General features: G+C 40.1%; 1 protein-coding gene across 1 annotated transcript in view; it reads left to right on the forward strand.

The window, feature by feature from the left end:
• slc9a8.S (solute carrier family 9 member 8 S homeolog) overlaps nucleotides 1-11927 on the forward strand; it is a 55040-nt gene extending 43113 nt beyond the window's left edge. Inside the window, exons 12-16 of the mRNA XM_018238162.2 lie at nucleotides 1511-1593; nucleotides 7918-8029; nucleotides 9048-9268; nucleotides 10462-10608; nucleotides 11683-11927. Coding sequence (XP_018093651.1) covers nucleotides 1511-1593; nucleotides 7918-8029; nucleotides 9048-9268; nucleotides 10462-10608; nucleotides 11683-11790 — 671 coding nt within the window. The 3' untranslated portion in view covers nucleotides 11791-11927. The remainder of the gene's footprint in view (nucleotides 1-1510; nucleotides 1594-7917; nucleotides 8030-9047; nucleotides 9269-10461; nucleotides 10609-11682) is intronic.
• Nucleotides 11928-12425: the final 498 nt, after the last annotated feature.

A 12425-nucleotide genomic window follows, 5' to 3' on the forward strand; every position in this document is an offset into this window, starting at 1 on the left:
TTATCATTTACAGTAGGGGGTACATTATCCCTTATAATACATGAGTGATACTCAGAGTTCCCTGTATAACTCAGCCTGCAGCCTTGTGCCTTTATATGGTCACAGAACAACCCCTCAGTGACTTCTAATATCCTTATCATTTACAGTAGGGGGTACATTACCCCTTATAATACATGAGTGATACTCAGAGTTCCCTGTATAACTCAGCCTGTAGCCTTGTGCCTTTATATGGTCACAGGACCTCTTCTAATATCCTCATAATATGCAGCAGGGGGTACAATATAGCCTTTATTGTGTTTGGTGCATAACGCTTAGTACTTATTAACCACCTACCTGCCCTAGCTTTTAAAATCTACAATTCTTGCAGTCAGCTGTGCATTGATTCTGTGTGTACGGGTCTGTGTTCGTTATTTAGTGTTCGTTCACGTTGCAGCCAATGGTTTAAATGATCAACAACCTGCATATATTGTCCCGTTTATATTTTTTGTAAATGCATCTATATCATTCACTTATAACCGGCTGACTTTTTACATGTCACTGTACATCATGAAAGAAAGAATGTTCTGTACAAACAAGGGAAAGAATCGATGCGTAACCCATAACAACCAAAAACAGTTGGTATTTACTGCTAGAATAGCGAAAGGCGACATCTCGTTGATCAAAGATAAGAATCTTTATCCATTAAAGCTGAGGAGTGTTACTGAGCTATATCTGCCCATAGATCTCAATGGCATTTCCCATGAATCAATGTCCTACGTACTACAATCACTGGCACTTAACAGGTGCTAACCGGATCAATTTTTTCTTAATGTAAAGGCAATATAGGGAAAAGCTTTTTTAATAAAGGGGCACCAAATATTGTTTATAGTTCCCATGCTTATTGAGCCTTGGTGGGCCCTTAGAGACTCACTGCCAGGTACCAAAAATCTTCTGTAGTAAGTTTATCATCCAATAAATTACACTTAATCTCATCTGCTCTATGGAGACCGTCATGAAAAGCAGTAGAATTTAGCAGCTGGGCCCGTGAGCTAATAATCCGCTTCCGCACAGAGTAAACACATAACCGTTAAGAGTTTCTTTTTTTTTTTTTTTATACGTTCGGAGATGGAGCTAAAACTGCATTCGCTGGATTTATTAGGGGTGATTCTGAAACTTCTGCTGTAGGTATTTAAAGAGGAAATATGCCTTGTGTTAAATGTTCCTTTAAACGTAGCAGGGGACTTTATTTCACTTAATCCAGGTGGGTTCAATGGTCTCACTCAGTTGGACTCCAGATACACCAAGCAGAGTCTATGGCTTTATAGGTGGCCTCTATCCTATATTTTTCTTCTAAATGTGGCCAGGAGTTCCGATAAGTTGGTGATGTTTACATTGATCTGGGCATTGCCTCCTTTTGGCTCCTGAAGGGTAATCAGAGAAGGGTAATTAGGGTTACACCCCTGTATCATTTACATAAACCCTTTTGTTACTGTTCCTATAATTATTATGTTTGTTCTTTATTCTGCTCCAGAAACCTGCGTTTTTGCTTTTCTCGGACTGTCAATTTTCAGTTTCCCGCACAAGTTCGAAATATCGTTTGTCATTTGGTGCATAGTAAGTAACTGCTTTATGTTATTGTATTAAACACTTGCCAGGCCTGTTTTATATCAAAAGCATAAAATAGGTAAAGTCCTCTATGTTTGCTCATTGTGTCTACAGAATGATTCCCCTGTACTTAGCACAATTCAGCAGGAACAGTCCCTAACTTTGCTTTTAGTCTGTACTGAGAGATACCATAAAACTATGGCAGCATAGGTATTCCCTGTACTAGGCACAATTCAGCAGGAACAGCCCCTAAGTTTGCTCATAGTCTGTACAGAGAGATCCCATAAAAATATGGCAGCATAGGGATTCCCCTGTAGTTAGTAGAATTCAGCAGGAACAGTCCCATAAGTTTGCTCATAGCCTGTTTATTTTAATTATGTGCATTGAGCTATCCCTGGAGTTGTCATTGCCTCAGCTGGGACATGCTCCATAACTAGGAGGTTTGTAACATACCCAAGACTGGTATACCAGCAGGTACATGCTGCAAAAGTTTTTTGACCCTGAGCAATCGGCAATTGACGTTGATGGATCTATTGCTGATAGAATACCAGAAGCCTATTTATTCAGAGCGGTTGTGCAGGTGGCTCATATAATAAAGTATAGAGAACACTACCAGCTGGACAGTGATCAAGCTTTGTATCTCAGCTTTGAGATATTTTATTAACTTACTGACGGTGAACCAGCACTTAAAGAGGAGAACTAAAGCCTAACTAAAGAAGTAGGTAGAAATGTTGGACATGATGTTTGTGCTTCTGTACCAGCCCAAGGCAACCACAGCCCTTTAGCAGTAAAGATCTGTGTCTCCAAAGATGCCCCAGTAGCTCCCCATCTTCTTTTCTGCTGATTCACTGCACATGCTCTGTGCTGCTGTCACTTACTGAGCTTAGGGACCCACTCACAATATACAGTACACATAGAATAGAAATGTCACAATATAAGGCTGATTAGTGATTAATACAGATAATTACTACATGGCAGCACAGAAACCAGTGCAATTAGCATCAGAATTTAATAATCAGCAAACCTGTAGCATCAGCTTATATTACAGCCAGGGAAGCTCATTTTCTGCTGGATAATTAGTGACGAGCCCTAAGCTTAGCTTCTCAACAGCCAATCAGAGCCCACTGAGCATGTGAGTGTCACAGACACTTTCCAAGATGGTGACCCCCTGTGACAAGTTTGAAGTCCTGGATCATTGCTGCTATTGACAAGCTCAAACTTTAGGCAGATGCAATAAGTTCACTATATAAAATATGCCTTTTTTAGCTGCATTCATTTTTAGGGTTTAGTTCTCCTTTAATTTTTTAGTAAAAAGCTTCCATTTTCCACAGCCACTAACCGACTCGTAAATGCAAAGGAGGAACGTACAGTAAATCCCACGGTTTACAGTCTTATTACAGCTCTGCCTGAAATGTATAATGCAGCTTTAGCTGTGCTCTATATTCCCCCTATACAGGGGGTCTGTGCCCCTTCAGAATGTTCTGGAGATTTGTGCAGATTTACAGTATAGCAGAATCTCCTCGCTGGAACACACCGTATATATATATATATATATATGCTGCGTTATTATTTAAGGCACAGAAATTGAGGCAGAATTAAATGAGGTTACATTTGGGGACGCTCAGATCTCTGCTAAATTGTGTTATGCCCTGCAGTTGCTTTTAAATAAACCCAATAGGCTGGTTTTGCTTCCAATAAGGATTAATTATATCTTAGTTGGGATCAAGTACAAGGTACAGGTATGGGACCTGTTATACTTACTAATGGTTCAAGCACACAGGCAGAATCGGGGAGATTTAGTCGCCAGGCGACTAATCGCCTCATCTTTGTGGGGCGACAATCTGCCAGAACTGCCTTCCCCTTGCCTTAAACCCTTAATCTCCCCGAATCTGAGCATGTGTATCTGCCCTAAAGGAATGCAGGCAGCACAAATAGTGTGTGTAGTTGATAGACAATAGGGATTAAAGGTCTGAGGTTACAAGATTAACATTCCCAAGCGACTGTGCCGGATACAAAGAAGGAAGCGTCATATAAACTGAGCCTTGGCCCATAAATTGTGGGAGCAGGTGGTAGGCAAATACGCTGCAAAAAGAAACAAAACATAATCTTTAGGAAAGCAGTATCTCTATACAGTAGCTTCCAGTGGATACCGTTCCCTAACTGCACAACACAGAACATATGTGGGAGGGAGGTGCCATATTGTTTCCCTTAGACAGTACAGTATGAGGGTATAGCTTATTGTGTGCCCAGAACATTCCTTCTCTGTATATTTGTATTTATACATGTGGGAGGGAGGTGCCATATTGTTTCCCTTAGACAGTACAGTATGAAGGTATAGCTTATTGTGTGCCCAGAACATTCCATCTCTGTATATTTGTATTTATACATATGGGAAGGAGGTGCCATATTGTTTCCCTTAGACAGTATAGTATGAGGGTATAGCTTATTGTGTGCCCAGAACATTCCTTCTCTGTATATTTGTATTTATACATATGGGAAGGAGGTGCCATATTGTTTCCCTTAGACAGTACAGTATGACGGTATAGCTTATTGTGTGCCCAGAACATTCCTTCTCTGTATATTTGTATTTATACATATGGGAGGAGGTGCCATATTGTTTCCCTTAGACAGTACAGTATGAGGGTATAGCTTATTGTGTGCCCAGAACATTCCTTCTCTGTATATTTGTATTTATACATATGGGAAGGAGGTGCCATATTGTTTCCCTTAGACAGTACAGTATGAGGGTATAGCTTATTGTGTGCCCAGAACATTCCCTCTCTGTATATTTGTATTTATACATATGGGAAGGAGGTGCCATATTGTTTCCCTTAGACAGTATAGTATGAGGGTATAGCTTATTGTGTGCCCAGAACATTCCTTCTCTGTATATTTGTATTTATACATATGGGAAGGAGGTGCCATATTGTTTCCCTTAGACAGTACAGTATGAGGGTATAGCTTATTGTGTGCCCAGAACATTCCTTCTCTGTATATTTGTATTTATACATATGGGAGGAGGTGCCATATTGTTTCCCTTAGACAGTACAGTATGAGGGTATAGCTTATTGTGTGCCCAGAACATTCCTTCTCTGTATATTTGTATTTATACATATGGGAAGGAGGTGCCATATTGTTTCCCTTAGACAGTACAGTATGAGGGTATAGCTTATTGTGTGCCCAGAACATTCCTTCTCTGTATATTTGTATTTATACAAATGGGAAGGAGGTGCCATATTGTTTCCCTTAGACAGTACAGTATGAGGGTATAGCTTATTGTGTGCCCAGAACATTCCTTCTCTGTATATTTGTATTTATACATATGGGAAGGAGGTGCCATATTGTTTCCCTTAGACAGTACAGTATGAGGGTATAGCTTATTGTGTGCCCAGAACATTCCTTCTCTGTATATTTGTATTTATACATATGGGAAGGAGGTGCCATATTGTTTCCCTTAGACAGTACAGTATGAGGGTATAGCTTATTGTGTGCCCAGAACATTCCTTCTCTGTATATTTGTATTTATACATATGGGAGGAGGTGCCATATTGTTTCCCTTAGACAGTACAGTATGAGGGTATAGCTTATTGTGTGCCCAGAACATTCCTTCTCTGTATATTTGTATTTATACATATGGGAAGGAGGTGCCATATTGTTTCCCTTAGACAGTACAGTATGAGGGTATAGCTTATTGTGTGCCCAGAACATTCCCTCTCTGTATATTTGTATTTATACATATGGGAAGGAGGTGCCATATTGTTTCCCTTAGACAGTATAGTATGAGGGTATAGCTTATTGTGTGCCCAGAACATTCCTTCTCTGTATATTTGTATTTATACATATGGGAAGGAGGTGCCATATTGTTTCCCTTAGACAGTACAGTATGAGGGTATAGCTTATTGTGTGCCCAGAACATTCCTTCTCTGTATATTTGTATTTATACATATGGGAGGAGGTGCCATATTGTTTCCCTTAGACAGTACAGTATGAGGGTATAGCTTATTGTGTGCCCAGAACATTCCTTCTCTGTATATTTGTATTTATACATATGGGAAGGAGGTGCCATATTGTTTCCCTTAGACAGTACAGTATGAGGGTATAGCTTATTGTGTGCCCAGAACATTCCTTCTCTGTATATTTGTATTTATACAAATGGGAAGGAGGTGCCATATTGTTTCCCTTAGACAGTACAGTATGAGGGTATAGCTTATTGTGTGCCCAGAACATTCCTTCTCTGTATATTTGTATTTATACATATGGGAAGGAGGTGCCATATTGTTTCCCTTAGACAGTACAGTATGAGGGTATAGCTTATTGTGTGCCCAGAACATTCCTTCTCTGTATATTTGTATTTATACATATGGGAAGGAGGTGCCATGTTGTTTCCCTTAGATAGTACAGTATGAGGGTATAGCTTATTGTGTGCCCAGAACATTCCTTCTCTGTATATTTGTATTTATACATATGGGAAGGAGGTGCCATATTGTTTCCCTTAGACAGTACAGTGTAAGAGGAGCACAATGAGCTGTACCTTCATACTGTACTATATAAAATAAATATATATAATATTGTCATTTGAACTGTACAGAGTCCCTCTACTAAATCCCTTATAACCTTTCCAGTAGAATCCAACACATTTGTTTTAAATTTATTGTTTTACTGCACTGTTTTTAATCCATATCTTGTCTTTAATATGCCCAACCATAAGCCTTTATCAGGCCAATATTAAGGCTTATGTCACAGCGAGTATCTTTCCAGCTAGAGATAAAGTTTAGCTGTTTGTAGGGACCTGCAGGTAATTTTACCCTGTGGGATGAAACCTATATCCCTTAGGGAAGTTTCTCGTCGTGAGAACAGCCAGTGACAGCCCTGACGCATGAAACTCCCTGAGTCATGTGTAAGCCTTGCTATGTTCTTAAAGGACCAGTAACATCAAAAACATTTTAAAAAAAATTTGTTCGAATACAACCAAAAAAAACACCAAGACAAAGTAAAATTTAAAATTGCAAAGGTTTTTTTAAGAAAAAACTTACCGAAACTCCACTTCCGCTCCTCTTCAGAAAATGCGACAGGGCGACCATCCATCGATTTCTCCTCCCTGGTTAGCTCCTATAGTCTATTGACAGCAGGAAAATGTCGAACGGTGCTGGAAAGCGGCCCGGCTGGATAAAGAGCTGAAGTGCCGGTGTGCGGCTCCTTCTACAGGGAGCCCATTATCCTCCCCTGTTGCCACAGCCTGTGCCTATCCTGTGTTCCTGGAACATCTTTGTGCAGAGCTAGCACCTCGGGGGAGATCTTGCGGGACTCAGCCTCCAACTCACCCAGTGGTAGCAGGCGATGCATAGCGAGAGTACCCTGTGGCGTGTGGCAGCGCAGGCGGCAGGGCTCAAGGCGTGATAAATGATAATCTCAAGCAAATTGCGGACAAGTCCTTCCACTCAACACAACGACCAGGGTGAGTACCGGCACCACACCAAGTATTACCGATCCGCAATTTGCTTGAGATTATCATTTATCACGCTGGATCAGGGGCTGCAGCCGGCAGATCAGCCAACAAGTATTAGGCGAAGGTGTGGGATGCGCATAGAGAGGATGAAGAGCCAATCAGCGATGTCGGTGAGCCCTGCCGTCTGCGCTGCCACCCGCCGGGACACTCTTGCTAAGCATCGCCTGCTGCAACAGGGCTGGGTGAGTAGGATGTTGAGTCCCCGCAAGATCTCCCCCGAGGCGCTAGCTCTGCACAAAGATGTTCCGGGAACACAGGATAGGCACAGGCTGTGGCAACAGGGGAGGATAATGGGCTCCCTGTAAAAGGAGCCGCACACCGGGCACTTCAGCTCTTCATCCAGCCGGGCCGCTTTCCAGCTCCGTCCGACACTTTCCTGCTGTCAGTAGACTATGGGAGTTGTATTCTAACGAATTTTTTTAAAAGATTTTTTTGATGTTCCCGGTCCTTTAAATGACTGCTTGCTAATGCTCTTTTGCTTGCCCAGGTCATGGTTTTGTTTGAGGACATTAGTCAAGCAGTACGGCTGCTCCGATTAACTTTCATAAATTATAATATGTGGCTATCTATATAAAAACAATGCCCATGAATTCCTTGCCGTTTATAAAGAAAGGAATTTCTGCAAAAGGAATAGTTTGCCTTTAACTGTGTTATTGGGTTTAATGTTAACATGATTTTCTAGTAGACTTAAGATATGAAGATCCAAATTACGGAACAATCCATTATCCGGAAAACACCAGGTCCCGAGCATTCTGGATAACAGGTCCCATACCTGTACTGCTACTAAGATGTCGCTTTCTAAATAAGCCTGTATTTGCCTCCGACAGGTGCTGGTCTTGCTGGGAAGAGCAGTCAACATATTCCCTCTCTCCTACCTGCTTAACTTCTTCCGGGACCATAAGATCACCCCTAAAATGATGTACATTATGTGGTTCAGCGGTAAGGGATCTTTTTTGACTCCATGGATTTTAAAGGAACAGTAACATCAAAAAAATGAAAGTTTTTTAAAGTAATAACAATATAATGCAGTGTTGCCCTGCACTGGTAAAACTGCTGTTTGCTTCAGAAACACTACTATAGTTTATATAAATAAGCTGCTGTGTAGCAATGGGGGCATCCATTCAAAGGAGAAAAGGCTCAGGTTACACAGCAGATAAGATCTGTAGAACATAATGGTGTTCTCTGTTATCCACTATTTAACCTGTGCCATATAGCCTTTTTTCAATTTCCACCATTGCTACACAGCAGCTTGTTTATATAAACTATAGTAGTACTTATCTGTTATCTACTGTGTATCCTGTGCTTGAATGGCTGCCCCCATGGCTACACAGCAGCTTGTTTATATAAACTATAGTAGTACTTTTCTGTTATCTACTGTGTATTCTGTGCTTGAATGGCTGCCCCATGGCTACACAGCAGCTTGTTTATATAAACTATAGTAGTGTTTCTGAAGCAAACACACCAGTTTTACCAGTGCAGGACAACACTACATTATATTTTCATTACTTGAAAACACTTTCATTTTTTGGTTACTGTTCCTTTGAATTGTATGTTCTTTTGGTTGACTAAAATGTTTGGGGCACCTTGTAGATCCCTTTGAAGCTGGATCAGTCCGATATAGCAGATATATACCCAGTAGCACAGCTTCATGTAACATTGCTTCTTCTAACTCACATGCACTTTATGTTAATCTTTTCTTCTTCTTTTTTTCCTTTTGTGTTTATGATACTATCAGTTAAACACTGCTAACATTGTGTATGCTGTATTCATTGGTCACATTCCTTTCTCTTATTGTTTATGTGCAATGAAAGTAATTTAATCGCATGTCCCCTTGTGAGGCCAAAGAGTGAGAGAAAGGGAGCCTGTTAGGTAGACATTAAATATGTTTTATGTTGGCACAAATGGGAGCCAGGATGATTGAGTCATTATTCTAGTGCTTTCCTTCTCTGTCCATCAGGCTTGCGGGGAGCCATTCCATACGCCCTGAGTCTTCACTTGGAGCTTGAACCAATGGAGAAGCGGCAGCTGATAGGAACCACCACTATAATAATTGTGCTTTTCACAATCCTGATTTTGGGAGGGGGCACCATGCCACTCATTCGCCTGATCGACTTTGAGGATTCCAAAGCACGCCGACGGAGCAAGAAAGACGTGATCCTCAGTAAGACAGAAAAAATGGTACGTTACCTTTACGATAATTACACTGAACAACAACAAACTATTCTATGTAAGGAATAATGTACCCCCTACTGTAAATGATAAGGATATAAGAAGTCACTAAGGGGTTGTTCTGTGACCATATAAAGGCACAAGGCTGCAGGCTGAGATATACAGGGAACTCTGAGTATCACTCATGTATTATAAGGGATAATGTACCCCCTACTGTAAATGATAAGGATATTAGAAGTCACTGAGGGGTTGTTCTGTGACCATATAAAGGCACAAGCCTGCAGGCTGAGTTATACAGGGAACTCTGAGTATCACTCATGTATTATAAGGGATAATGTACCCCCTACTGTAAATGATAAGGATATCAGAAATCACTGAGGGGTTCTGTGACCATATAAAGGCACAAGGCTGCAGGCTGAGTTATACAGGGAACTCTGAGTATCACTCATGTATTATAAGGGATAATGTACCCCCTACTGTAAATGATAAGGATATTAGAAGTCACTGAGGGGTTGTTCTGTGACCATATAAAGGCACAAGGCTGCAGCCTGAGTTATACAGGGAACTCTGAGTATCACTCATGTATTATAAGGGATAATGTACCCCCTACTGTAAATGATAAGGATATTAGAAGTCACTGAGGGGTTGTTCTGTGACCATATAAAGGCACATGGCTGCAGGCTGAGTTATACAGGGAACTCTGAGTATCACTCATGTATTATAAGGGATAATGTACCCCCTACTGTAAATGATAAGGATATTAGAAGTCACTAAGGGGTTCTGTGACCATATAAAGGCACAAGGCTGCAGGCTGAGTTATACAGGGAACTCTGAGTATCACTCATGTATTATAAGGGATAATGTACCCCCTACTGTAAATGATTAGGATATTAGAAGTCACGGAGGGGTTCTGTGACCATATAAAGACACAAGGCTGCAGGCTGAGTTATACAGGGAACTCTGAGTATCAATCATGTATTATAAGGGATAATTTACCCCCTACTGTATAATATATACATGTATGATGGTCCTATACTTTCTCCATATTGGGCATCAAGTTGACCTCCTATATCCTCATCAGTATCAGTTTGAGGTGCACTATTCCTGACCATAAAAATGTCACAGTCATAGCCGTTATGTTTGTTAATTGTAAGATTGAGTATAATATATTGACCTGTTGATGTGCATTGTAATGATTTTAGGGTAACACCATTGAGTCAGAGCATTTGTCAGAGCTGACAGAAGAGGAGTACGAGGCTCATTACATCAGACATCACGACCTCAAAGGATTCATGTGGCTGGATGCAAAGTATTTAAATCCTTTCTTTACTCGCAGGCTGACCCGAGAGGTAAGTAAACTCCAAATGTAGTGTATACAGTTAATTGGGTAAATAGACAGGCTGTGTAAAATAAAAAATGTTTCTGATATAGTTAATTAGCACATTTATCAAGAGTAGAATTTCGAAACTCAAAATCCGACCAATCTAAATTTATTAATAAAAAATTATTTTTAAAAGTTGGATGAATAGTTTTGACCCGCAAACTCAAATCGAATTTGATTCTAATTTAAAAATGACTGCAAACAACTCCAAATTGATCCCTGGACGTCTTCCGTTGACTTAAACAGCAATTCGGCAGGTTTTAGATGGCGAATAGTCAAATTCAAGTTCTTAAATGGCCAGACTATGATAAATTTCAAAAGTCGAATTTGAATTTTTTTAAGAAAACGCAAATCGAATTTGAGCAACTCCCTAGTCGAATTTGACAGTTTTGATCATAAAAATTATGAATAACTAATTATATTAGAAACATTTATTTTGCACAGCCTACGGTATCTATTTACCCAGTTTTTATTTTCACACTGAATTATTCAGAATAAAAATAAAAACTGGATAAATAGATGGTCTGTGCAAAATAAAAAATGTTTCTAATATAGTTATTATGCAAAAATGTAATGTATAAAGGCTGGAGTGAGTGGATGTGTAACATAATAGCGAGAATACTACTTCCTGCTTTGCAGCTCTCTTGGCTTCCACTGATTGGTTACCCTGGTGACCAAGCAGTAACCAATCAGAGACTTGAGGGGGGGCACGTAGGGCATAACTGTTGCTTTTGAATCTGAGCTGAATGCTTAGGATCAATTGCAAACTCACTGAACAATTATGTCCCATGTGGCCCCCCTTATAGTCACTGACTAACTCAGAGTTAGAGAGCTGAAAAACAGGAAGTAGAGTTCTGGCTATTATGTTACACATCCAGTCACTCCAGCCTTTATACATTACATTTTTGGCTAATTAACTATATTAGAAACTTTATTTATTTTGCACAGCCTATCTATTTACCCAGTTTTTATTTTTACACTGAACTGTTCCTTTAAGTGTCTATAACTATGGTTACAAAGATGTGGTCTTCTCCTCCTGTAGGACCTTCATCACGGGCGCATACAGATGAAGAGCCTGACCAACAAATGGTATGAAGAGGTGCGCCAAGGGCCTTCAGGGTCAGAGGATGATGAGCAGGAGCTTCTGTAGGAATAAGGGATCATGAGTTCAGAAGGAAGATGCAGCCATCGGGGAGTTGCATCAGAAGACTGTGCTGGTGTCTTAGCATGGAAGGACCTGGACAATGTTTAATACACCTATAGAGTAAATAAAGGTGTAGGATCTGCTATGGGAAATATAGCAATTTTGGGTGCAAGGGTAAATTTTTTTTTTTACCCTTGTTTTTTTTTTCTCGTTTTGTTTTTATAAAGGGGAACTATCACGAAAATTTAAATTTAATATAAGCTTCAGCATACTGAAATAAGAAACTATCCAAATACAATCTATTAGAAATTCAGAAATTTCTGAAATAATCAAGTTTATCTTCACTATTCCTCTCTCAGCATCTGTTTCTCTTCATTCTGTCTTCATTCAGGAGTTGGGTGTCAGATAATCATTGACAGTTAGATCCAATATATCTTATAGGGGGGCTCCTTTTGCCTAGAAGATGTATTAGAGCTCACTCTATTAAACTCACCAGACATCATGTCTCTCTACATGCAGGATTTGTGCAAAAGGCAGTTATTTTGTTAGATTTTGTTTGTACTGGAATCAGTTATTTGAGTGAGCTCTAATACATCGTCTAGGCAAAAGGAGCCCCCCTATAAGATATATTGGATCATTCA

The sequence above is a fragment of the Xenopus laevis genome, chromosome 9_10S (assembly GCF_017654675.1).
Source record: "Xenopus laevis strain J_2021 chromosome 9_10S, Xenopus_laevis_v10.1, whole genome shotgun sequence".
Taxonomy (NCBI): domain Eukaryota; kingdom Metazoa; phylum Chordata; class Amphibia; order Anura; family Pipidae; genus Xenopus; species Xenopus laevis.